Below are 26558 nucleotides of genomic sequence, written 5' to 3'. Positions count from 1 at the left end.
TCTGCAGCACAGTAAGGGGGCCGGGGGCCAGAGAAGCAGCAGGGAGGTTCTGGGGGGGGGGTAGTCAAGAGACAGGGAGCAGGGGGGAGGGTTGGATGGGTCAGGGAGTTCGGGGGGGGCTGTCTGGGGGTTGTGGGTGTAAGGCTTTGGGCAGTCAGGGTACAGGTCGGGGGGTCTCAGGAGGGGGCAGTTAGGGGACAAGGAACTGGGAGGCTTAGGTAGGGGGTGGGGTTCTAGAGGGCAGTTAGGAGCGGGGGTCCCAGGAGGGGGCAGTCAGGGGACAGGGAGCAGAGGGGTTTAGATGGGTCAGGAGTTCTGGGGGGGGGGCTGTCAGGGGGTGGGGGTGTGGATAAGGGTTGGGGCAGTCGGGACAGGTAGGGGGTAGGGTCCTGGGGGGCAGTTAGGGAGAGGGGTCTTAGGAAGGGGCAGTTAGGGGATAAGGAACAGGGAGGCTTAGGGAGGGGGTGGAGTCCTGGGGGGCAGTCAGGGGACAAGGAGTGGGGGGGAGGGTTGGGGGTTCTGAGGGGGCAGGAAGTGGGAGGGAGTGGAAGGGGCAGGGGCGGGGCTAGGACAGGACAGGGGCAGGGCTCCTCCCGTCCTCTTTTTTGATTGTTGAAATATGGTAACCCTATCTTATAAGAGGGATGAGGCAAAAATGCCAGGTTTATTGTAAATACAGAGAAAGAGACAGAAATCAGGATATGCAGTTCAATATTATTTCACTACCATTCCTTATTCATTCACACACTCATTCATACAAGTTCTGCAGAGTTGTTATAGTTACTAGCCTAGAGGTTGCACATGGCAGAGTACTGGCCAGGTAGTCTGCACACGAGGGTGGAGCTGAATCCTAGTCAGATGTGCATCTGATGCACCTGAAGGGTGGTTGCAAAACCAGACTCAACATTAGAGTCTGTTCTTATAGGATTTTGTCCTTATACAAGTCTATGGGAATTGCTTCATCCTGCCGATGTTTGTTTGAGGTAATTATCAATCAGCAGGTGGCACATCCCTGATGGCTGAATGTCTGAGTGTTATCTTGTTCTTCGGGAGTCTTCAGCCCTCCATGGTGGGGAGGGGGGCACTTGTGTGGATTCCGGCCTGCCCTCCGGGGGGGTCTCTAGTCTATCTGCGCATTCTTCAGCCAATCGAGACTGGAGTTGTAATTCTTAGGCTGGCACTTCCCTGACCATTCATTCTTTATCTAAATCAATTTATCTTTTATCTAAATCAAGCGTCCATTCACATACATACTCTATTTTAACATACATTTATCACTTATTACTTTACTATTTCTTAACTTTTAGCAACTCTCAGGATGTTGCAAATTTACTTAAACTTTAACATACAAAACAAGAGTCAAAAGCTACTAAACTGTGTTGTGTTTGGAAGAACAATTACAGTTGTTTTTGAGAACAGACTTTCTGTCTTAGGATGTGTTAACACAATTAGCAGTTTGGCCTTGCACGTTTCTCACAGAGGGAGAGACACAGAAATGGAAAAAACAAGAGGCCTAAGCTGTGGGAATTCAATTGAATTCAATCTTACCCCTTGTCTCTCTTGGCCTCAGACTTGTTATACACATGCACTTTATGGTTCTAATACAGAAATTCCCTGATATGGTCCAACAATAGCAATTCCCTGAGTTTAGCGTTCCATCTGTTAATGAATAAAATAAATAGAAATATTTATATAATGCATTAGCTCTTCAAAGGACTTATAAGCATTAACAAATTATTGTCATAACATGTAAGTTTACTAAGCATCGTTATTCTTGTTTTACAGATTGGGAGGAGAGGGGAGATCAAGGCATTTGCCCAAAGGCTACAGTGTAAGAGCCAGGATTAGATTCAGGAGTTTCTGGTTCCTTGAAACTGTTTTCCTTGACAATTTCTTTTAAAATGTTTTCCTTTCATTCCCCCTCTCCCCCAGCAGTTCCAGTAATAATCATTAGAGAGGATATGAAGTCTACCTCATTTTATTTCTTCTGTGACCCATGGAGACTGAAAACCCTTCAATGTCAAGTTTAGCATGTTAGTGGGCCAATTCTGTTAGATGCTGCACACAGGGACCAGTCTGAAGAACCTGACGCAACAAACATCATAAAAGGGTACCATGAGGTAGGGCCTATGGCAGTGTTTCTCAAACTGGGGTCGCCGCTTGTGTAGGGAAAGCCCCTGGCGGGCCAGGCCGGTTTGTTTACCTGCCCCGTCAGCATGTCCGGCCAATCGCGGCTCTCACTGGCTGCGGTTCGCCGCTACAGGCCAATGGGAGCTGTTGGAAGTGGTGACCTGTATGTCCCTCGGCCCACGCCGCTTCCAGCAGCTCCCATTGGCCTGGAGCAGCCAGTGGGAGCCACGATCGGCCGGACCTGCAGACGGGGCAGGTAAACAAACCATCCTGGCCCACCAGGGGCTTTCCCTACACAAGAGGTGACCCCAGTTTGAGAAACACTGGCCTATGGGAATAATTGGCAATGAGGCAGAAATAAGGATGATGTGTCAGGGAGGTGCACACATGAGCTTTTTGGCATCTAGACATATTGGGGTGCTCCCACAGTAAGCTGAAGTTGGAGTTAGACTATAGGTCCAGCTAAATTATAGTTAAAGGTATTAACCTACATCTACACTAGAGAAAAGTTCATGGTTAAATTGGGGTTAGCTAACACCAACCTAACCTCAACCTCTTTTCCTAATCTATACAATTAAAACATTTTTTTCAAATTATGAATTATACCTCAGTGTCCTTTTACTATATTATGACTGAGGTCTCTCAGAGATAACACTCATATGCTTATCAACCAATATAAGTCACTGCACCTAATATATTTCATTAATATCAGGTAAGCCAAAAACCACGAGTGATTTTAGATTCAGTTTTCTCCTTTCATGTCCATTAAACTGGACAGATATACTCTTAGTGGGTCTCCTAGAATCTGGCAGTACTTTGGGGCCAGTTAAAATAGCAAAAATCAAGCAAATTCTGCAATACATTTCAATAACCACTGTGGCACAACATTTATCTGTGCAATAGTCACCTATAGCTTCACATCTGAAAAGTCCACTCAAGTGCAGAATGGCAGGAGATTTCAATAATAAGGCAATGTAATAAATCAGTGTCTGTACAGTGTCTACTGTATCCTATATATCTGAATACACTGAAAGGTGCAAATATTTGCACCTTTCAGTGTATTCAGATATATAGGATACAGTACTGCTTTAGGCATAAATATAATAAATGCATTTGGTTATCAAATTAAAAAAATATGAAGGAAACAAGCTGTGACTTTAAGTAATGCATATACCTGCACATGATTCTCCTTCTTCTACTGATGCATAAAAGAGCTAAATATATACTATCCACTCCACGTGAAATGGAACTGACAGTTTCACCGCATGCTTGGTAGAGGCGTATTCTTAGGTTGGCAGCTGATGTCACTGTTACAAGAGACAATAGATATTTCAGGTCAATTGTGTGCAGCACCACATCAGTATTCAGGCATTTGGTAAATTACAAAAACAAGGATTATTGGAAAATAACGTGTTTGAGTAATACTGTATGTATGTATGTGTATACATACATAGAGAGAGCAGGAGCCAGACCTTTTTTTTTTTTTTTGGCACACAAAACTCCCATTGAATCCAGTTTGGGGATAGAGCCAAAATAGAATAAGAAATAAAGCACCTTTTCCATAAGTCCTAGAGTAAAATTTTCAAAAGCACTTAACATGCAGGCACTTAAAAGCCCAAATCACATCTTATCTCTCAGAACAGTAGCTGAAGCATGCTTGAGAAGATAAAAAAATGGAGGCATACATTTCCACCGGGTTTTCAAAATGTCTCCTGACATCTACACTGAATTCATTATGGCCAGTCACCTACATATTTGTATATACTGTACATATAAACATACACATACACACACATTTATATGGTTAGGAACATATCATTGTGGACACTTGCAAAGTTCAAAGTTTTATTTGCTAAACAAAATCTGGCACCAATATTTTCTAATGGTTTGTTGTGTACACCATCTGCCTCAATAATATACAACTCCTAAGAATCAACTGAAAGAAAGGGAGATTTTCTTCCTCTGTACAATTAACTATATCAGGCTCAGGACATTATGTAACTATAGTACTGTATTGCTAAAGGGTATTTTTATTACTTTATGGCTTTGACATTTCCATTTCCTAATAATAAGTACATCTTAAAAGTTAGCCGTGCATAAATCCCTAGTGACAGTGACACATTCTTCTAGCTGACATCCTCAAGCAGAGAAATATTTTTCTTTAAATTGTAATGGTGGAAAATATGTTTTTGTATTAGTATAAAGAAGTTACATTGTTAAAATAAAATAAGCTTTTTTAAAGAGCAAAAATCATTCTTCTTTGCACTTTTTTTGGTTCACACTGGGAGGGCTGAATCTTTCCATCTGCTATGCTTGCTGTTACTACAGATGGTCATATTCTGTACATATGGTATGTACATATATAAGCTGAAATCAGTGCTACGTTAGGGTGAAACTGACACATAATATGCAGCAGAATGTCTAACTTCAGTATATTGGTGAAATGTACTATTTCTTTTTTTTTTAAACTTTATACCTTTCTAAGTTAATTTTACAGCTCATGGAAGTGAGGTAATATTGGCTAAGACTAATGATAATATGAGCAGGTGCTGAGAAAGCATTTCCCAAAGAGTCTTTCCTGAACTAGGATAATCAAGTCCTTTGACTTCTGTTTGAAAAAAGAAAATGTTTTGTTTGTTGTAATACATCCAGCCATATTAGCACTCAAAAGATGTCAGTGTTCAGCCAGCTACTGCATTTTTTTTGTCCAAGGAGCCAGAGCTGTATGAGGTTTGAGCAGTCTTCCTGTGAGGTGCTACTCCCATTGACTGCAACAAAAGTTGAGGCACACAGGTCTTCAGTTGAATCAGACAGGAAATTTGTTCCTCCTCTGATTATTACAGAGCAATTAGCTGAGCAAATGAAGTTTGGAGCTAAACCTGATTGAAGGTTAGTGTAGGATTTGGACTCTACCCTGAACCTGGAGTGGAGTTTACATCAAGATGTGTCAGCATCTAAATCTCACAGACTGTTCTTCTGAGATTTCTGCCACATCCAAAAATAGGACCAAGTCCAATTTTGGGGCTCTTGCCTTGAATGCAGCTTAGCACCAAAGCGGAGGATTCAGAACTGGCTCTCTTCTCCCCCACAAAAAAACCCCAAATTAAAAATGGGTTGGATTTGAGATTCCCGTTTTGGCCAATCTCTAGTATTCTACAGAGTCAAGTGCACTGTTGTTGCTTAAATAGATGATGGTCAGAGCTGGTCAGACAATGGAAAAATACCCCTCTTTTCTGGGTGAAACTGACACTTTCCACAGAACCAAGTCTAAAATTACCAGATGTTTTCCTAATTCCGGCAGCTGCAGTGCCTGGTTAAGGCTACAGAGGGCCCTTGAGTACCATTGGTTTATGAACCCTCTTCCCGAGATAAAAATATTCAGTTTCCATAAAGTTATTAGGTTCATCTGGACATGCTAGAATCCTTTTGAGCCAAGTGATCTTAAACTCATACACCACAAATTTAACCTGTTCCCAGCTGGTTAATTACAAATGTTTAATTTCTGTTAGTTTTCCTTTTCCAACCTTCCAACTTTCTAGTAAATGGACTGAAGCTACATGCTGTAATAGGAAGAATCATATCTTACCTAATAGTAGTTGCTATGTAGTGCAAGGCGTCCTGTGTTGTGGCAGTGGGAGTCACGCGGCAGGCAACGTGGAGGCGCATCATCACGCTAGCCATTGCCAGAGGCATTCCATATTTCCTCTCTCTTCTCCCACATCCATTACATTCTAGTGTAATGGCTACATTTGGCAATTTGACAAAGAGACATTGTGTTGGAACAGAAACAGTGATTGCTCTTAATTTTCTTGCCTTTTCTTCTCCCATTTTAATGCCAAACCAGTACATTACTCCCTTTTGACCTTATGACAATTCTTCTTGTGCGATGAAAAGGTGCCATATCCAGCTACAAGTATAGGAAATGTATTTATATTAATTACCTTTAAATTGTTTGCTAAATTTCTAAAGAAACCTTAGACTACCTTTTTTCTCTCCTTTTTATTACAGGTTTGCTTTGTGAATCTAGATGCAAACAAAGATGATTGCAGTGATGAGCACTTAAAACAGGTAACAAATTAAGAAAGGCCTAATAATATGCACAATACATATGTTCATGTTATTCACAAGACGATGTGATGAGAACTAGAGAGAGGCCCAAACCATATTCCTAGGCCCAATTCTCTCTTGTCCCCTCCCACACTTTCCCAGGACTTTGAAACCTAAACATGGATCTAAATTTTACAAATGGACACTCTTTTTAATATGGGCTGAATCAAAACTCTGGATTTGAAACTCCTCAAACAACAATATTTGAAATCCATATTTGTCTCCTGTTCTAAACGTGTGGCTTTATGCCCAACTCAGATGACAGCTACTAGAATTTTGTGGTCTAAATTCACAATGCCTATTTTGTAAGTGGACTTCCTGCTAAATCTTGGTTTTATAAAAGAAGTGTTTGTGCATGAGTTGCAGTTGTAATAGTTTATCTTGACACTGCAGTACATAAAATAGTCTTATGGCAGCTTTTCCTCCTATCATCAAGCAAATCCTGAGGCCTTTTTACTCACTTATTTAGGTTTTATTCAGCTTCTCAGTCTTACTCAGGCAAACGCCAGATGATTTCATTGGGTGGGTTTCTGGATAGAGACTGGTTAAAAAAATGTTTAAGGGCCTAAGGATTTGACTCATTGGATTTCCGCTTTTTTACTGAGTAGAAAACCAGGACACTCTTCAGCAATTCATAAAACCAGAGGCACAACTGGACATACAACTGAAAATGTGCATCCTCCTAAAATGCTCAAGTCGTGTGGTTATGGGAAGAAGTGACATTTTGAAAGTGTGGCACAAAATGAGCTTTTATATAGGGCCACAGAATGGAAGCTTAAACTTCTGAAGAAGTGGATTTTTTACCCACGAAAGCTTATGCCCAAAGAAATCTGTTAGTCTTTAAAGTGCCACCGGACTCCTTGTTGTTTTTGTGGATACAGACTAACACGGCTATCCCCTGATACTTGACTTCCCTTACTGTCTCCCGCCTCCATCATCCCATGCTGGCATCAGAAATACATGGGAAGTGAACACGTCAAAGAGGGGTCTATTGGCCATACTCAAAGTTCCTCAGTGAAACACTGGAATTTGTTTGCTGGGGCCATTGTAAGGTTAGTTGAGGACTGCCACATTATTTTCCTAATTGCCTTCTGCTAGTGATTCTCTAGGAGGAAGTCTTTCTCAAACAGCTCTCGATAGCCTCAAGCTGTGAAAACTTAAACATCAAAAATATATACAGCTTCCATAAGCAAATGGATTTTTCTGATGAATCAGTCAGTTAAGTGTGGATACCAGATTGAGAAGTTTAATTTCACTGAATCCACAGAAGTACTAGATTATTTATTAATGAGAAAGGAGAGGCCATTTTTTTTATTTATTTACAACCTCGGGGTATTTTTTTAAAGAACTGATGCTGTGTCAGGTCATGGGAACTGATTAATGAGCAAGAGAGCCTTGATAAAGGCCAGATCCTGACTCCCGCACAAAAGCCAAGTAAATGAGCTTCACGCAGCACATCTTTGCAAAGGGCTAGAGTTAGAATCCTCTCCCACGAGCACAAATCACCATTGGAGACTCCCCACAGCTACATAGGATTTGACCCATAGATCCACATAGTGGTGCCTTCGCTGGCCATGTCCCTAAGCTGTCCACAGGCCCCTCCAGTACAGTGGTACAGAGAGGGTGGAACCCTACTTTGCAACATTCCCTCCCTCCTTGCATGGCCCCTCTACATCTAGGATTCCCCATGCGCTGAAAAATGCCAGGTCTGCTACCTCAGAGCCCTACATACGTGGCTTTTTGGCAGGCCACAGGATTTGGCCTTCTAGAAATAGTTACCAGTACGTAGTCTGAATGTTTCTTAGGTATAAGTGGAAACTAGTGTTTTTTCCTCTAGGGTTAATGAACATTTTAAAATATGTGCCACCAAAATGAAGGTTTGCATATTATCTATCAGCCTCTAAAAGGAAGATCGGTCTGTATGCATTTCTATGCATAATTTACAATGACTTTTCAAAAGCTATTTTAGACAGTATGGATTTAAACAACATGCTAGTACAGTGAAAATATTTAATAGAAGTATATAAAAGATCTTGGCATAACTGTCGGGCACAAAAATGTTTATATAAGTTGTACAGTGCCATATGTTACATATTGGTGCTGTCTGTTACAATTTCAAATCATCCTTTTGACACCTATAAAATAGAGTCTATACTATGCTATAGAATATGTTACAAGGGTTTCTTGGTTACAAATTTAAGAACATTCTTCCCAGACCTTTCCATTTGATTCCAAGCAGGAAAAAAAAAGATATTTAAAATGTCCTGGTTTTCCAATCTAAGTAATCTGATAAATATGGTAATTTAAGTAAAAGAAAATATAGAAAAAACACTATGATAACAGAAAAATGATCACTGAAAAAAAGACAAGCACTTTTTTTGTACTAGACTAAAAATGTCAAAATGAATTGAAGCACTGAATTTAAGTTTTATGTCAAATATTAATACTTAGTCATATCTGCAGATCAGTGTACTGAGAAGTAGATTGTTCCCCGTAACTGAATTAGGTTTGCCAAGCCAGCCATTTGTATTATGTCTAATTTAAATCAGTGTAAGGAGAAATATCAGTACTGTAAGCTTTCATTTTGAAGATAAAGAGTGGGGAAATGAAGTATCTTTGAATTGTGCAGTAGTTAAAGCACAGGTCTGGGTGTCAAGATTCTGGATTCTTTTCATGGCTATGCCACTGATGTGCTGTACTTTGTCATGTATAAAGTGGAGATAATAATGGTTATGTGTCTCAGAGATACTGTGATGTTTAATTACTTATTGTTCATACAGCACATGAAGAGCTTTAGGTAAGCTCTTTGGGGCAGGAAGTCTTATTTTGTTCTGCATTTGTACAGTGCCTAGCACAGCAGGGTCCTGATCCATGGCAGGGGCTCCCAGGCGCTCCTGCTATACAAATATTATAACAACAGAGCAAAGTACAGTATCATCATCAGTAGTAGTTTATCTTTGTTAAATGTACTGTGCATATATGTAAAACACATGCCATATAGAAAGTTACTCTGTTTTCATATCACAAATGATAGGTTATGAAACCAAAGTATCTGCAGAGTATATTAAATCTAAGAAATGGATGTTTAATTCAAACGGTGTATTAAATATATCATTGTAAATATAGATTTAAAACTGTAATAATTTCATAGGGCAAAATCCAGCAGATCTTTTCCCAGTAAAACTCCTTTTGATTTCTTGTTAATCATAAGCCTGAGTAGGAACTACAAGATTTGGTCCATACCAATAATTATTGAATCCTTTTGTATTTTACATATTAACACAGTGTTCCCATTCACTTAGGAGCTATTCATAGTATAAAGGCCAAGACTTTTGATGGGCATGGGGACTGATCTGACTTCTGATCCCTAATGCTGTCATATCTCTAGGGCAGTGTGGGGACATTTGCACTGCCACTGCTGTAATTGTTTGGTACATACATAGAGGATGTGCATTTTCAGTGCTACCAATTTTAGTTCCGGTATGTTCTGAGAACTGAGTTCATTTTAAAATGCATTTAAAAGGAATGCCTACCAAGTATCCTTTAAATGTTTATGGATGCAACAGTGTAACTCTGACCGGGGTGAAATAGAGTGGTGTTGTCTCAACCATATTTTTCCTATTGCAGAGATTGATCAGTGTCTCTCCAAATCTCCCAAAACTTATCAGCTCTATGAATGTACAACCACCAAAAGAAAATGAAATAGTCCTGCTAAGCGGATTAACTTCAGGAAACCTTCAGGCTGATTTTGAAGTTTCCCAGGTAGGCACTATACATTTATCTTTAGGAACACATCGCAGCCATCAAGGATAGTGTACGCAACCTGAAAGAAAAGAAGCTGCGAGCACAGAGCCAAATGCTAGCTTGAGAACCACACAGGTATGTACTCATAAAACACCATTTATGCAGCTACATAGTTAAAAGCCCAAACCGGGGGTGACTTGGGGGCTGAGCTGAGCTAGGAAGGGGTGGAGCTAGGGATCAGCCTGTTCCCTCCAGAGACTATGAATATCTAGGTGAGAGTTAATACTGCGGTAAGCCTATTAACTCAAACTCTCATTCAGGACCCCAATAGCTATTTCTGTGCAGCATCCTGAGAAGGCAGCCAATGATGGCATAGCTCATTCAGGATCCTGCTTCCAGAGACAGTAAGGGCCAGAAGGGCAGCATGGACAGGGCAGGGGAGAGGATTTAATTCTTTAGATCCATTGGAGGGGGAGGGAGGCGTTAGGGAGGAGCTGCTGCAGATTCCCTTTTAAGTAAGGTCTTGCTCCTTCTTCCCACTAGCCAGCCTGCTCCAGCAATCCTCCTTGTCTCCATCCCTGGCCATGCTTGTCTCATTATGCACCTTGGAAAGGAATTCATGATGGTGCTGGAATATCCCTTGAGCTAAATTGTATCAGGAATTCACTTACCTGTGGGTACATTTAATTGCAGAAGGGAAGAGTCTGAGAGCTATTAACCCCATCAACGCTTGTCCCAGCTTTAGCCTCTGTGCAACAGTAAAACTAATTCGTTAGTTTCTCCAACTAAGATACAAAAGTAAAGATTAGTATCCAACTTCACTCTAATAGCTCTGGAATGCTCCACTGGCAGCAATGAGTTGCATACCAAGAATTCTGAACTTCCAGCACCACATATAGAAAGGAAGCAAATGGTAAATGGTAAATTAAAACATTTTTTAAACATAGATTTTAGAAGTGTAGCTACTTATTAGACTGACAGATTTTTTGTGGCTCTGTTATTTCATAAGACTTTGTGCCTTTACATTCAGACCTGTGCCAAGGGGAAAGGATGAAAATAGCTCATTATATTGGGCCTGATTCTGATCTTATTTATCTATGTGTAAATCAGGAGCAACTTCGTTAAATCCATAGAGCTGCACAGCAGGTGTAAAACCTGTGTAAGTAAGATTAAAATCAAAACAGGTTATCTTCACTAGCAATTAGCAGCAGGGCCTGTGCACCCCTGTGAAATTAATTTGTGCACATAAATCTTTGTGAAACTGGCCCCGTAATCTCTGTTACGAAGATCATTGCATTTTATGTCCTACTAATGTGCTGCTTTTTAAAGACAAAATTGGTTGGTTATTGAGTTTACTTGGTATTTATACCTAATGGCTGCATTTAAAAAACATAAATAATGGCATGGTGCATTTTAAGTACCAAAGAGCTCCATTGCGCCAGTAAGGAGCAATGAACAGCCACATCACTTGATGGGAGCTGCAGAAGGCCCAGGAGATCTGATGTCTGTTTGGTGGCCTGTGAGTTTGGTGATCTCAGTCCAATCTTCAGCACCCCAGTAAACAAGGGTTCACATCACAAAAAAGCACAGCTGGCACCCTTGCTGGGAGGTCAGGACTGAAACAGGAATGGAAGCTGACCTAAACTTCTCACCGGAGAGGTGCTTTCTCCATGTCAGGATGAGGTGAAATAACATTGGCATCAGGAAGCATTGTGCTAATTTGGTCCTTGTCATATCTGTCTATCTAGAAAAAGGATTTCAGAGATGTCAATCTTTTCACATGCATTAAAGTCACACACACACACACACACACACACACACACACACACTCATTTCCTCTTTGGTTCTAGTCTGTTTCATTTCCTGACCCTTAAACACTAATGTAACACTGCAAATTGTGTACTGGGACATTTGCAGAAGAATGTTTATATCTAAACATACATCTGGTTTTACTGATTGATGTAAATTTCAGGAAAACGTATTATTGGGATTCATAATTAAAAAATAAATAAAACAAAAAATCCCCAAACTTACATTTTCAATCTAAGCTGACAGCGTCCTACTGAAGTACATTTTTTACTTCATATTTTTATATTTTGAAGTAATACAAATTGAATCTCATTCACTGTTTCACATTACTTCATTATTTTGCATTTTTTCATAGTACTCTTTGTACTAAATTGGAATTCAATGGTAGCTTCTTAGCGACAAGTAATCTCAAAGCCTGTCAATCTTTTGGTGCCCTCTCAGCTGCTAACAGATTTATTCATGCAGATTTTCCACTCAAACATATTGTGTAGCTAGAAGGGAACAACAGACCAGTTAAATGTGCTGTTACAGTATAACACTAATCCCAAGACTTCTACACTTAGATACTTATCTTACAGTGGCACCCAAAGGCGAGTCAGGGCAGGGCTGTAATGTTCTGTACAAATCCATAGAAAGACACAGATACAGCTCTGAAGCGCTTTCAGTCTAAGGCCCCAATCCTGCAATCAGAGCTACACAAGCTGACTCCTTCACTCACATGAATAATTCACTCCAACTGAAGTCAAAAGAGAGGACGGAAGGTCTTGTCATCAAGGCACTTGGATGTGGACTTGAGAGCTGGCTTCACATTTTAGCTCTGCCACAAACTCTGTGTATGACCTTGGGCAAGTCAGTTAGACCCACAGCCTCAACGTTATTTTGGCACTTAGCTCCCATTAAGCATCTAAATACCTATGAGGATCTGGGCCTTAATCTCTCTGGGCCTTAGTTCCCCATTGTGAAATGGGAATAATAGTACTTCCTTTCTCCCACCCCTTGTCTTTTGCTTAGATGGTAAAGGTCTTCACTGTCTCTTACTATGTAGCACTTAACACAATGGGACCCCAAGCTTATTTGGGGGTCTCTAGGTGCTACTGTAATATAAATAATTAATAATGGTGCTTTGCACAGGCATAAGGCTAAGGGTGAGGGAAAGGAATACAAAGCACTTGCGATTTTAAAATATTGTATTTTATTATAATACGTAAATAGCCCCATCCCTAACTGCCCTGCAAACTAATCATCCACAAGGCTGACTTCTTATAAGCATCACAATAGAAATGGTCTTGAAGAAGAATTTAGAACCCATGCAAACCATTCCTTAAATAGCTTAATAACATTCAGAAACACTTATATCTTAATAATGGAGAGGATGGCTAACTTCAACATAGCCAAAGGCAAATAGGACAGTATGTGATTAAAAGGACAAGAAACTGAATTAAGAGTAAGCTATTTGGTAACTTAAAAAAAAAGTAGTTGTACTACAGCAGAGTGCTTTCTTACACCCGATTTACGTAAAATACTTTTGTAACTGAAAATGTCATTCCAAACAGTCTCATATTTGGCATAAATGTAGCTGCACAATATGTTGAAAACATCTAATTCACAAATCTTATTGCTTCTTTACAACAGAATGTTCCTAATATAATTATAAGGGGTAAAGTAACGGAAAAAAATATTTTTCAATTAAATAACTGTTTGATATTATTTTCCCCTCTAGTGTCCTTGGCTGGCAGATGTATGTTTGGTTCAGTGTGCCAGGGGAAACAGAAAAAACAGCATAGGCTGCATCATCTTTGAAATAAACAAGTTTCTGATTGGACTGGAGCTTGTGCAGGAGAGACAGCTGCAGATAGAAACTAATATCTTAAAGCCTGAGGATGATACAAACTGTTCAGTGTCCTCAATAGAAGAAGATTTTCTCACAGCATCTGAGCACCTTGAAGATGAGAATGAGGCTGATGAATATAAAAATGGTAAAAGCAACGCAACTGACCATAAGTTTGTTATTGTTCATTCTGCAATGCTCATATAAATTGCACTTGACATTAATTCATGCATATATTTAATTTCAGTATAGAAGAGGGATAATTGGAGAGATAAAAATCATTTATATTTCTTTAAATCTTTGTTCAAGAGATAGGGTACATGGTATTTGTATGCTAATTGTACAGTACTACACATTACTTTAATACAATCACCTTTTAGAAAATGATAGCTGGTTATCTAAAGGCTAATGTGTCATTTTTATTTTTACAGGTCATGAAAATTTACATGTCACAGAACCTGCATCAGATATCAGAAAGCCTAAAGGAAAGGGACTTGAGAACCTACACTATAGGAAGACCACGTTGCCATTTGCCCTTGATGACAACTGCTTTAATAAAGAAAACTTAGCTTCTGCTAAAAACTCTGCTGATTCAGAAGAAGCGCTGAATATCGTGGCTGAAGACAGCATCTTACAAACTGTGGATAAGTCCATCCAGCAACTACAGTGGAAGAATGGTTTAGCTGGAAGAGTTAGGTCATCCCCTAATACTAATAGTCTGGAAAGATCCCTTACAGACAAGGCTGAAAATTCCAATCCAGTGTGCACTTCAGAAGGTGTATCTTTGACCAGAATGACTAAGGAAGAACTAGCTTCTCAGTGTGACACAATATCAAAACAAAACAATAAGCTAGACACAGAAGAGCGTACAAGTGAAAGGAAACCTCATCCTCCTTTGCAAAATGAACAAGCAACAACAGGTCAATATGCTACAAATTTAGCAGAGTCTGTTCTGCAAGATGCATTTATTAGATTGTCCCAATCTCAACCCACTTTTACCAAGGAGGCTGCTATTAGCATCTCTGTAGGGAACTCCTTAAATTCAGCAACTTGTACAACAGAAGACATAACGTCCCGATCATGGAATGAACTTCCAAAAATTGTCATAGTTCAAAGCCCAGACAGCTGTGAAAATACATCAGAATGGCCTGGGTCTGGTTTCCCAAATCTGTGCCATTGGTCTGAATCAGAAAATTCTGCTGAAATTTCAGATTACCTGCAGGAAGAGAATTCCAAAGGACACACCCAGAGTGCACTGGAAGTAGCTTTGGCTTGTGCAGCCACAGTTATTGGAACCATTTCAAGCCCCCATGCTACAGAAAGACTCAAAAGAGAACAAGAAGCCACAGACTCTAAAAGCAAAACAGTTGATAATGAAGAGGAACAGATAAAATCTTCACAAGTACTTGATAACTGTGCAGATACAGAATATTCATTTCCATCTGCTTTGTGTGGCATGACTCAAGTAGCAAGTGCTGTAGCAGTCTGTGGTCTTGGTGAAACAAAGGAAGATAAATACCCTGCAACTTCAAGTGGACTCTTATCTGCAGCTGAGACTTCTGCAGCTATTACCCTTCATTGTAGTATAGCCATAGGAAGCAGCATGGAGAAGTTGAACAAAAGCATTGCAGAGACATTGCTCAAAGAGGCATCCATGATTTTGACAAAGCCCAATACATATAGAAATGTAGGGGACTTTATGGAATCCATAAATGGAAGAATTATTGAAACAGCAACAAGGCCCCGGATTTCACCCTTGGATGAAGTAATTTGCGATGAACTTGCACAAAATGTATCAAATGTTATTCTGCGGCATTCTGTGGAAGAGGTTAGGAAGAAAAGACAGCTACACCCCGGTTCAGACAAGAACTCAGATTTCAGTACACACAACATGTTTATGGAGACTGCCAATGAACTGCTTTTTAACGTGATATATTTCACTTGCAAGAAGATGAGAGATATTGCACAGGTTGGGGAGTGTTCACCTCTCTTCTCCGAGGACAAAGACAGATGGAGGGTAACAGAAACAGAAAGCCAAGGAACACAGACAACAGCTACTGAACCATCACAGCAAGCCCCAGATCACACCAATGAACCATTTAGTACTTTTTACAGTGCTAATGCTGGCAAAGATCTTGTAAATTTGACAAATACAAAGAAAGATAAGGAGGAAGGGGTGTCAAATACCATGGAAAGTGCCACACTGCGTTCAGACTTGCTGTGTAGTGTCAGTGGGCATAACTCACTGGTTGCAAAAACATCCCCCAAGAAAAGATATCTGAAAAGAGCCACAAGAGATTGCTACAGATCCCCATATCAAAGCAAGAAAGACCTCAGGTCTTTTTCAGACAGGGAAAACACACTTACAGTCAATGAATGCAGACATGGTGTTCAAGAGCAGTTATCTTCTGATGCCATTGTGAACACAGAAAACCAGAGCAAACACAAGTGTGATGCTTTGCTAAATAATGAAGTCCAAGTTAGTGTGTCTTTGTTAGGTAATCACATCTTGCTTCCTTCTCAGCCTGTGCTACAGGTAAAACATCCAAGGGATACATACTGTGTAACAGATTTTGCAGAAGAATTAGCAGAAACCGTGGTCTCTATGGCAACAGAAATAGCTGCCATTTGTCTTGAAAACTCAAACGGTAAGCAACCCTGGTTCTGTGCATGGAAAAGAGGAAATGAATATCTGGTGACCCAGAGTTTATCATGCAGAACTATAAAAAGAAAGAAGGAATCACAGCCCAATGGCTCAGTTGTTAGGAAGCACAGGCCACCTAGGCTTAGTGAGATCAAAAGGAAAACAGATGAGCATCCTGAACTAAAGGAAAGATTGATGAACAGAGTAGTGGATGAATCCATCAACCTTGAAGATACTCCAGAGTCTGTCAGCATCTTTGCAAATGAAGTGGCTGCTAAAATTATGAACCTAACCGAGCTATCCATGGTTGATAATGTCTGGCAGGGTCCAAACCATCCCAGAAACAGATTGCACTGTGAAAGATGGGGCCGGGCAAAGGGGTCCAGCTGTGAGAGCATACCAGAAGAGGATTCGGATTCCAAAGGGTCTATAAATACTTTGGGCCCAATGAACATTTTAGGTCAGCCGGGAAGCCAGACTAGTTCTGTCTCTAAGCAGTCTAGTTGTGAAAGTATTACAGATGAATTTTCAAGATTTATGGTGAACCAGATGGAAAATGAAGGGAGAGGGTTTGATTTATTACTGGACTACTATGCAGGAAAAAACGCAAGCAGCATTCTAACTTCTGCCTTGCAACAGGTTGCCAGGAAAAATGGCCACCTCAACGTGAGACCAAGCTGCCCATCTAAACAGTCTAGCACAGAAAGCATCACAGAAGAGTTTTATAGGTATATGCTAAGGGAAATAGAAAAGGAAAATAAAGACGACGCTTCTTCCATCAGGAGTTCAAGGGAGTGGAATGGCAGCTTGTTACCACCTTCTCCACGATCACCATTTTGTTTTAGACAATCCTCTATGCCTGACAGCAGATCATCAGGTTCCAGGCTAACAGTGAGTGCACCAGTCAAAGCAAAATCATTAGATGGCTTTGCCCACAACAGCCACCGGGATTCCTTAAGCATACAGCAGGTCAACACTGTGTCTTCTTTGGGTCTTTGCAAGTCGGACTCATGCCTATACCAAAGATGTAGGACTGACCAGGTAACAGACATGCTGATTCATGAGACATGGGCAAGCTCAATTGAATCTCTAATGCGTAAGAACAAGATTATAGGGGATGAGGCAGAGGTTACAGATGCTGATCAATTCCCCAGTGATTCCCCACTGCATGTAGAACAATATGCAAACAGACTGGCTGCAAATATTGTTGAAAGCGGGAAAACGTTAATTGTCGTCCATCAAGATTCCTTTGACTATACAAACCAGGAACGTGTAGCGGAAGGCAGATCTCTCCCAAGTGTGACTCAAAGTCAGTCTAACCCCACAAGGGACAGAATAAATTTAGATGGAAAAAAAGAAAAACTCACAACCCATGGATCCCTCCAGGGAAGCCAAATAGGCTCCTCTGCTTTCCTAAGGGAAGTGCCTTTGATTCAGATAGAAACTGATCAAAGAGAAGAGCTGAATAAAGACTTAGAGCCCTTAACTTCTAGTATCATCCCCACTGGGGAAACAAAGGAGCATCTAAACAAAGAAGAACCTCCAGCAGCATATTCTGGGAAGCACATGGTTTCAAGCTCCGTGATAAATACCAGGTAAGTGACAGAAAAAGACAAGTCAAGACACTGCTTCGTTTTTAAACTTTAACAGTATACAGTGGTTTCCAGGAGGGGTATGGTGGGAGGAACTTAGCCTTTTCAAATATATTGGAATTAAATTCCGCTTACAGCCCCCTAATGAAGGAAGCAAATGGAAATTCTAATAATTGCCCAAAAAAGACATGTGTGTACAATGACAGTAATTATATTACAGAGGTGCGCTTCTAACACCACGGGACACATGGAGCTGAATTCTGACTGAGAGCTGGTTATGCCTGAAAACCGAAGGTGGGAGGGAGTAAAAGGCTTAAAACTATTTCAACCTGGCTTGCACTGCCCTCTGGACCCATAGAGTTGACATTGTCCATGTCCTCTATGCTTTGAGTCACAGGCAAGGCCAGATCTAGGAACGTGTGTTTTAGTGTGCACCTTATTGGTTCACCTGATGCCACTCTGCCTTCTCTCCTGCGCTGCCTTGGCAAAAATCATCTTCGCAGATAACCATGTGGGCATGCACAGCTGGCTAACACCTAGGCTTAAACTAATGCTGCTTTTGTAAAAACAAAGACAGCAGAATTTGGCCTTGAACTGTCTCTTCTGTTCATTCACATAACTAGTTACTTGTGTGCTTGGAAAGGAAAGTTAGACCTCTTAAAACTTGGTAGTCAGCTCTGTGATTACATCTTTTGGGATGGTTACCTTGACAAACCTTGGGCAGGAAACAGGCCTCATTGAGCTGCTGCTCTTCTGTAGTGAAATGAAAAGCTTGGCTTCTTTGGTTCAAAGCATGGATTTCCCTCTGTTGAAGAATGCTAAATGTGCTACTGTCTCAGTTTAGGAAAAATACAAGTCCAGCTATCTTGTAGCACAATCCAAAGGTAGAGAGCCTAATTTTAGTGTGTGTTGATCCCAATTTCCACTGGCAAAAAAGCAGCTGTATACTTGTACCAGTAACTGCCCACACAAAGAAGTGATTGTGTGGCAGGAGTGGAGACCGTATACAAATGTGGGTTGCACTCACTCAGTTACCAATGCATAGTTTGCAAAAGCACAACTTAGGACCTGGTTTTTGCAAACTTGGCCCTTAATAAAGTCTTACAATGGAAGGCCTAATTATTTTCTTGCCTGTCCAGAAACAAACGAAAGAGCTAGTCACTCACATGAGTGAGTAGAATTTTGCAATTCTAACTTGCAAGGCTAACTTGATGTAACTTGAGGTAACAATTGAATGATGAATTGGGTGCTCAAGAATTGCTGAAGAGAGGAGATTTTCCTCCACTGAGTTGGCTCTGGATTTCAGGAAACTCAGAATACCCAGAAGCCTGTAGTTTTGGAGATTAATTTCAGATGGAGTAAATTCAGGGTCTGGCTGAATGTAGTTACATTATATTTATTGTTATATAGTGTGACCACCTAGTTTTCTGCAATGGGTAATTCTATGTTTTGACCAACTCCATCTGAACTGCTCCTTCTGTATAGTATAGAGGTTTATAGCACTAGACACTGAACTATTATGAATATCTTGGTGGACAATCCACTCAGCAACTGTGTACCTGCTTCTGGTGTGGTTAAAGATACTGTTTGCTCTTTCCTCAGTGTGAAACCTGAGTTTTGTAAGGGTGAAGACAGATGTGGGGATTTTGTGACTTATGTAGCTCATCTGTGGTTGTAATATGACTTGTTAATGGAGGAAGGAATAAGAGACCTTGGCTGAAATTCTGGCTCTGTTGAAGTCGATGAAAAAACTCCCATTGACTTCAGTGAGACCAAGATTTCACTCCTTGTCACTGGAGGCAGAGGAGGTCAGTAAGCTTTCAAAGCATAGAGATACAGGGATTGGTCATGCAAGGCTCACCACACAGGCAGGTGGGCCCCATGTTATTCTTTCTTGGTGTGTAGAGGGTGTGGGGAGATGATAGAGCAAGGTTATATGCATCTGCACAATTTACACGTGCTTGGGGGTGAATTCTGTTTGTGTGCAGAACGTTTACATGTAGGTAGGTGAATTGAATGATGACTTGACTTATCCACTATTGTCAGACAAATATACCCTGGTTCATCTGTGCCTTTGGTGAACAATTCATGATGTGGCCATGTGAAATGTACTGTAGTGGTACTGATGAAACAAAGTGGTTCAGTAACAGATTGATACACACGTTTCAGCCCAGATACTCCACCAAAACACCGAGCAGCATGTTCTCATTCTCAAGAAATACAAGCTGTACAGACTTTGAATGACTCTCTGCAGAAGGAAAAGATAGAAAAGCTGAGGTTACATTACTGAAGTATTCCTCTTTCTAGTCTACTTCTATTTTGTTTAAAAGGATGCCATTGTTGTTTCGCTAATATTTAGTACTTGATATAACTCTTTAATAATGTCTTGTTTCTCTTTTGGTTAGTTAATACAACAATGGAGAGAGAAAATAGTTGGAAAAGAAATGTAACGTATAAGAAGCTGGGAGTGGTGGGGAGCTCCTCTGTACGGAATACATTGGTCCCAATGCTGATCCACACACAAAACTCCAAGTGATTCTAATGGACTTTCTGTGTGTGAGAATCAGGACCACATGGAAAGACTGGCCTGACTGGGACATTGCACTTGCAGTATCTAATTGCTTAATGGCTCTAAAAGAAAATTAAACACTTGTTAATAACAAAAACATGGGGGATTTTATGTTTAGGGATATATATCAAGTGCAGTTGACATGGTAGTAAAGGGTATGCCTTGCTGCAACATTACCTAGCTGCTCAGCATGCTGAATGATAATGGTGATGGGTTTTGTGCTGAAAGGAGGACAGAGGCGTGAAACTTCTTGGTGGGCATGGGGAACCGCATGAAAATGAGGTCCATTTCTCAGTGTACAGCTCCTGCGCATCCTGTCAGCAAAGCACACCCTCGTGTGGCCCTGCAGGTACAATGTCCTCAGCTCTCTTGGTGCTTCCAGTCATTTACTCAGACCTGGGAACTGAGAACAAGATAACCCCTTTTTGGGGTCCCACTTATTAATTTCTTTTATAGAGTACAAAAGCCCCCTCTTTACTCCCTTCAGTCCAACATTGATAGGCATCCTGTCCCCAGTTCAGGAGTCCCGAGCCAGCCTCCCAGGACTGGGTTATAGTTCAACAGACTCACCCTCTTCAGATAAGGAGTCCACAGCTCTCCTCCTAGGGCTGGGTTACGATTCAGCTCAGCTGTAGTCCTCAGCCAGCTTCTCCTCTTGTTAGCTGATCAGGGAGCTCCATTCCTTAAAGGCCTGCTCTCACTAAGAGCACACCCCTCCAGCTGAGTTCTGGTAGCCTGTTATGGCCAAGTGTTCATTAGTCAGTTAGCTGCCAACCTGCCACCGAGGCAGATAATTGCTTACAAATAGGCCAAGATGATTAGTTCTCCTTAAAGAAGCCTGTTGCGAGTAGACTGATCTCTGACTACCCTTAAAGGGGACAGCCACCCTGTGACATTTCCCCTCTGGGTAACCTCCAAGGCCACAGAGGTTTCTCTGGTACTGACACAGTAACTTCTCAGGAGTTGTCCTGAGTGACAGAGCAAGGCGGGACAGATCCCCAAACTGTTATTTCATCCCACTCCAAAAAAATAGTGAATCCCTTTTGAGGCAGAGGAACTTCTGGGTGATCTTTCACCCTCACTCCAAATAGGCAGGGGTTCCTCAGCCAGATCTGTCGGTAATCTGGAAAGGCGATAGTACCAAGATACATAAAGATAAAATAATAGGCTCTGTATTTTCTGGTCACCAAGTTATAAAGCCAGAAAGCTACTGTTTCACCTTGGATTAATTGTAATTCAGTTCTTGTAGCCATTTCATTAGCTCTTTCTTATTATGCATTCATTTGAGGTCTCTTTTAGGATTCTCATAAAACAGAGTCTCCATGCAGAGCAGATACCACAGTCCCCAGGGCAATTCTCTTGAAGTTCAGTTCTGCTCAGAAAAGTGAGTCCCTAAAAGTGGCATTGTGGGGGTCCACATTATTGTTTCTTAGGAACTCACATCAAGTGTGCAGAGTTTTAAGTAAAAACATTTTTTTCTAATCACCAGTGCTCCAAGCTCAATTTGGGTTCTGAGAGTCAAGCTGCGTTCATTCCTTCTCATGTACAATCACCAAAAAAGTAAAAGTCCTGCATACCTATTAGTCCTCCAGGGTATGTCTACACTACCTCTGGGAGCAAGTCTCCCAGCCTGGGCCTACAGACTCGCCCTAGTGGGGCTCGCACTAGAGCGCTAAAAATAACTACAGTAGAACCCCAGAGTTACGAACTGACCAACCACACACCTCATTTGTAACCGGACGTACACAATCAGCAGCAGCTGAGACGAATAAAAAAAGCAAATACTGTACAGTGTGCGTTAAATGTAAACCATTAAAAAAATAAAGGGAAAGTTTAAAAAAAGATTTGAGAAGGGAAGGAAACTTTCTGTGCTTGTTTCATTTAAATTAAGAGGGTTAAAAGCAACATTTTTCTTCTGCATGGTAAAGTTTCAAAGCTGTATTAAGTCAATGTTCAGTTGTAAACTTTTGAAAGAACCACCATAACGTTTTGTTCAGAGTTACGAACAGCCTCCATTCCCAAGGTGCTCATAACCCAGAGGTTCTACTGTAACTCTGTAGATGCTGGAACTCGGGCTCTCAGGTTCACCCCAAGCTTAAGAGCCCAAGCTCCAGCCGAGCTGCAATGTCTACGCAGCTATTTTTAGTGCACTAGCATGAGCCCTGCTAGCACAGGTCTGGGGACCCAGGCTGGGAGGCTTTATCCCTGATGCAGTGTGGACATATTCACAGTGGCTTGTGCAACCACATAGTCTTTAATAGAGTTATGCTTATGCAAGTGAGGGCCAAATCTTTGCCTTATAATTAATCTATAGATGCATGAATCAGTATACTACCCAACTCATCCTCCCTACATTCTGTTGGCTCTGCAGTGCTATCGGGAATACAAGGAGCAAAAGCTTGTTTAAAGTAAGAAGGTATGACTAGATACACACATGGAGCAGCTTTGTAAGGTGCAGCATTTCAAAGACATGTTTCAGAGTACAGCTGCACTTCAAGAATAAGGGTACGTCTACCGGCAGGTAGTGATCGATCTATCGAGGATCGATTTATCGCGTCTCATGTAGACGCAATAAATCAATCCCCGATCGCTCTGCCATTGACTCTGGAATTCCACCACGGCGAGAGGCGGAAGCGGAGTCAACGGGGGAGCAGCGGCCGTCAATTCCGCACCGTGAGGACGCGAAGTAAATGATTCTAAGTTGATCTAAGATACGTCATTTCAGCTACGCTATTCTCGTAGCTGAAGTTGCGTATCTTAGATCGATACCCTTCCCCACCCCACCCCGCAGTGTAGACCAGGCCTAAGGATGTGACACAGCATCCTTGGGAAAATTTTCCTCTTACTTTCTGTTGTGCAGTGTGCTGTCAACCATCTGTCCAACCAAAAGATAGCTGGATTTCAATGGTAGTGTGAATAAATAGTTAGGGAAGCACTTCGTAATCCTTCAGGATGAAAGATGCTATTGTTTATTTTATTTCCCCTTTTCATTTTCTTTGAATAGATTTAATGTTGCCTTAAAGGTTGAATGTTAGATTTTTGCATGTCATTTTGAAATAGCCAAATAGTCAAAAGCTATTGAAAATTTGCTGGCTGCATTTTGAGTTTTTTAAGCAGGATGTTTGCATTGTAAATAATTCAGACACTTTTTAATTAAACATGAAAGAGAACTTTGGGGAGTAGCACAGTCAGTAGCTAGAATGTGTACAAGATGGCTTTGCGCAAAGCATCTGTACTTTCAGTGGCGGAATGGATTAGGGAAAGAATGCATGTATCACATAAGAGCATATTCCTTTTCCAATTAGAGGTTCTCCAGTGACATTTAAGATGAAATGGGACCGACATTTGAGCATAAATTTGGTATGTTTCAGTTCTAAATATGTTAATGGTGTTTTTTTTTATCATGCATGTACTACACTTCTTTTCAGGGATTTTTATTTGACTCAGATATGTATCTTGTTTTTAATACTTTGTGATGTCTAACACAATTTATTTTTTACTGTTGCACTTTAAGAAATTTAACACCTCTGTTATGCAACTGGAAATACAAAGATAATAAGCATCCTTAAAATACTTACTGACAATTGGATTAATTTGTTTATATTTTCAAACCACTGTACAAACATTAAGTGCTATCCCATATAATTGCTAAGAATTACTGTTATTCTAAGTATCAGAGGGGTAGCTGTGTTAGTCTGGATCTGTAAAAAGCAACAAAGAGTCCTGTGGCATCTTATAGACTAACAGATGTATTGAAGCATAAGCTTTCGTGGGTGAATACCCACTTCGTCAGATGCATGGGTCTGATGAAGTGGGTATTCACCCACGAAAGCTTATGCTCCAATACATCTGTTATTCTAAGGGCATACAAAGAGATGTGTCCCTTTCCTCAGGTGATGCCTGAAGTGGACTTTATCTGATACCTCTTTCCCTATCCCTACTCAACCAAAAGACATATTTTTACTGGTGTGGGTTTAAACATCCAATTACAATTAGGTCATGATACAGGCCCATAATTTGGTAGTGTTAACATTTATGTGACATGACATTCCCAAAATACAGTAATTCCTCGCTTAATGTTGTAGTTATATTCCTGAAAAATGTGACTTTAAGCGAAACGATGTTAAGTTAATCCAATTTCCCCATACAAATTAATGTAAATGGAGGGTTAGGTTCCAGGGAAATTTTTTTCACCAGACACAAAACTATATATTATATAGACATACACACAGTATAAGTTTTAAACAAACAATTGAATACTGTTCACAGCTATGATGATTGTGAAGCTTGGTTGAGGTGGTGAAGTTAAAGGGTGGAAGAGGAAGGGATATTTGCTAGGGAATGCCTTGCAGCTAAATGATGAACTAGCACTTGACTGAGCCCTCAAGGGTTAACACATTGTTGTTAATGTAGCCTCTCACACAAGGCAGCACGAACACGAGGGAGGGGAGACAGACACACACCTTGTGTGTGGGAGAGAGAGAGAGATGCACACTGCCCCTTTAAGTAAGCTGACCCACTCTTAAGTGCATTGTCTTTTTAAGTGGATCAGGAAGTAGAGACAGCAGTTGCTGCCCCAAGCTCTCTCTGTCTCTCTCCATCTGTGTCCCCTCCCTGCTCTATATGGAGAAGGGGTAAACAGGGTGCAGGAGCAGGGGGGAGGGGGACACCCTGACATTAGCCCCCTCCTTTCCCCCCCTGCACAGCAAGCAGGAGTCTCTGGGAGCAGCTCCAAGGCAGAGGGCAGGAGCAGCACATGGCAGTGAGGGGAGGGACAGCTGAACTGCCGATTGCTAGCCTGCTGGGCGGCTGCAGCACAGGGAACTTAGGGGAGTAGGGAGCTGATAGGGGGGCTGCTGGTCCACCCTGGTTACAAGCCCCCACCAGCTAGCTGCAATGGACTGCTCTTCCTGCAAGCAGTGGACAAAACAGGCGGCTGCCAAACGACGTTAGAAGGGAGCTTTGCACAACTTTAAACGAGCATGTTCCCTAATTAATCAGCAACGTAACAGTGTTAACCGGGACAACTTTAAGTGAGGAGTTACTGTAATGGAAAGGCTCATTTGTTTTGTTTTTATAATAATAAAAGCCATTTTTAAAGAGAATCTTACGCAAATTCCAGTTAAAAATCTGGTCTAACAAGAAATGGTTTAGATTCTGATCTTGCACCATTTTATACTGCTGAACATTACAGTGATAAATTCATGGAGGAGGATAGGTCCATCAGTGGCTATTAGCCAGGATGGTAGGGATGGTGTCCCTAGCCTCTTTTGCAGAAGCTGGGAATGAGTGACAGGGAATGGATCACTTGATGATTACCTGCTCTGTTCATTCCCTCTAGGGCACCTGGTATTGGCCACTGTCAGAAGACAGGATACTGAGCTAGATGGACCTTTGGTCTGACCCAGTATGGCCGTTCTTATGTTGACTTCAGTGGATTTATCCTAGATTTACACTGAATGAGAAAGGAATCAGTCCCCACGAATATCTCCACTATAGCACAGCCAGAAATTGTAATACAAAACTTGAAACTGACTAAAGTGTCCTGCTGCTACTTGGCTCTTTGGAAATCAAGCTCTCCACTGCCTGAAGATCGGAGACTCTAGTTTAAACTCCTACATTTTTCACTAACCATATCAATAATGCCTTTTCTTGCAGTGTTGATACTAGAAGCAAACCAGATGCTGAACTCATGGTGGAAACAAAAACAGCTGAAGACTTTCCAAACCCTCTCAACAGCAGCGATGAAAGCACAGGCAGCTGGTCCCAGCTCGTTAATGATGAGGACAATCCTGATGATACAAGTAGCTACTTGCAACTCAGTGAGAGATCCATGAGGTATCTGCATTCTATTTGTGTTTGTTGTACAATAGGGACTAATCACCAAGCTAAAGGTTTGATGATTGTGTGTCAGGAATGTGAGACGCGTAAGGTGTAATCAGAATGTACAGAAACAGAACTAGCTACAGAACGTGTCTTTTGTTTTGCAGTGCAAGTTCTGGTTCTTAGCCAGGTCTTTGTATACATTAGTAGCTAGAATCCTACCCAGAAAGAACTACTCAACCCCAAGCAACTGCATCATGCCCCTACAATGAAAGCACCATTGGACAAACTAATTACTGTGAACTATGAATT

General features: G+C 41.1%; 1 protein-coding gene and 1 long non-coding RNA gene across 6 annotated transcripts in view; one reads left to right on the top strand and one right to left on the bottom strand.

Annotated features, from left to right (window-relative positions):
• Positions 1-26558, top strand: part of SPHKAP (SPHK1 interactor, AKAP domain containing) — a 111520-nt gene that overhangs the window by 75605 nt on the left and 9357 nt on the right. For all 4 annotated transcript variants that reach the window (XM_034781617.1, XM_034781616.1, XM_034781614.1 and 1 more), the window contains exons 4-8: positions 6139-6198; positions 9865-9999; positions 13511-13766; positions 14050-17857; positions 26082-26261. In XM_034781617.1, the coding sequence (XP_034637508.1) occupies positions 6139-6198; positions 9865-9999; positions 13511-13766; positions 14050-17857; positions 26082-26261 (4439 nt within the window). The remainder of the gene's footprint in view (positions 1-6138; positions 6199-9864; positions 10000-13510; positions 13767-14049; positions 17858-26081; positions 26262-26558) is intronic.
• Positions 653-13551, bottom strand: LOC117882809. 2 transcript variants are annotated; one of them, XR_004647112.1, is made up of 5 exons: positions 11634-13551; positions 10653-10729; positions 5717-6037; positions 3305-3437; positions 653-1659 (listed from the first exon to the last, which is right to left on the bottom strand). It is a non-coding gene; the product is annotated as an uncharacterized LOC117882809 (long non-coding RNA). The 2 variants fall into 2 exon arrangements; XR_004647111.1 differs by having other exon boundaries at positions 10653-13551.

Source organism: Trachemys scripta, chromosome 9 (assembly GCF_013100865.1).
Source record: "Trachemys scripta elegans isolate TJP31775 chromosome 9, CAS_Tse_1.0, whole genome shotgun sequence".
Classification (NCBI taxonomy): domain Eukaryota; kingdom Metazoa; phylum Chordata; order Testudines; family Emydidae; genus Trachemys; species Trachemys scripta.
The sequence above is the reverse complement of the archived record's forward strand: the minus strand, read 5'-3'. Positions and strand labels throughout refer to the sequence as shown.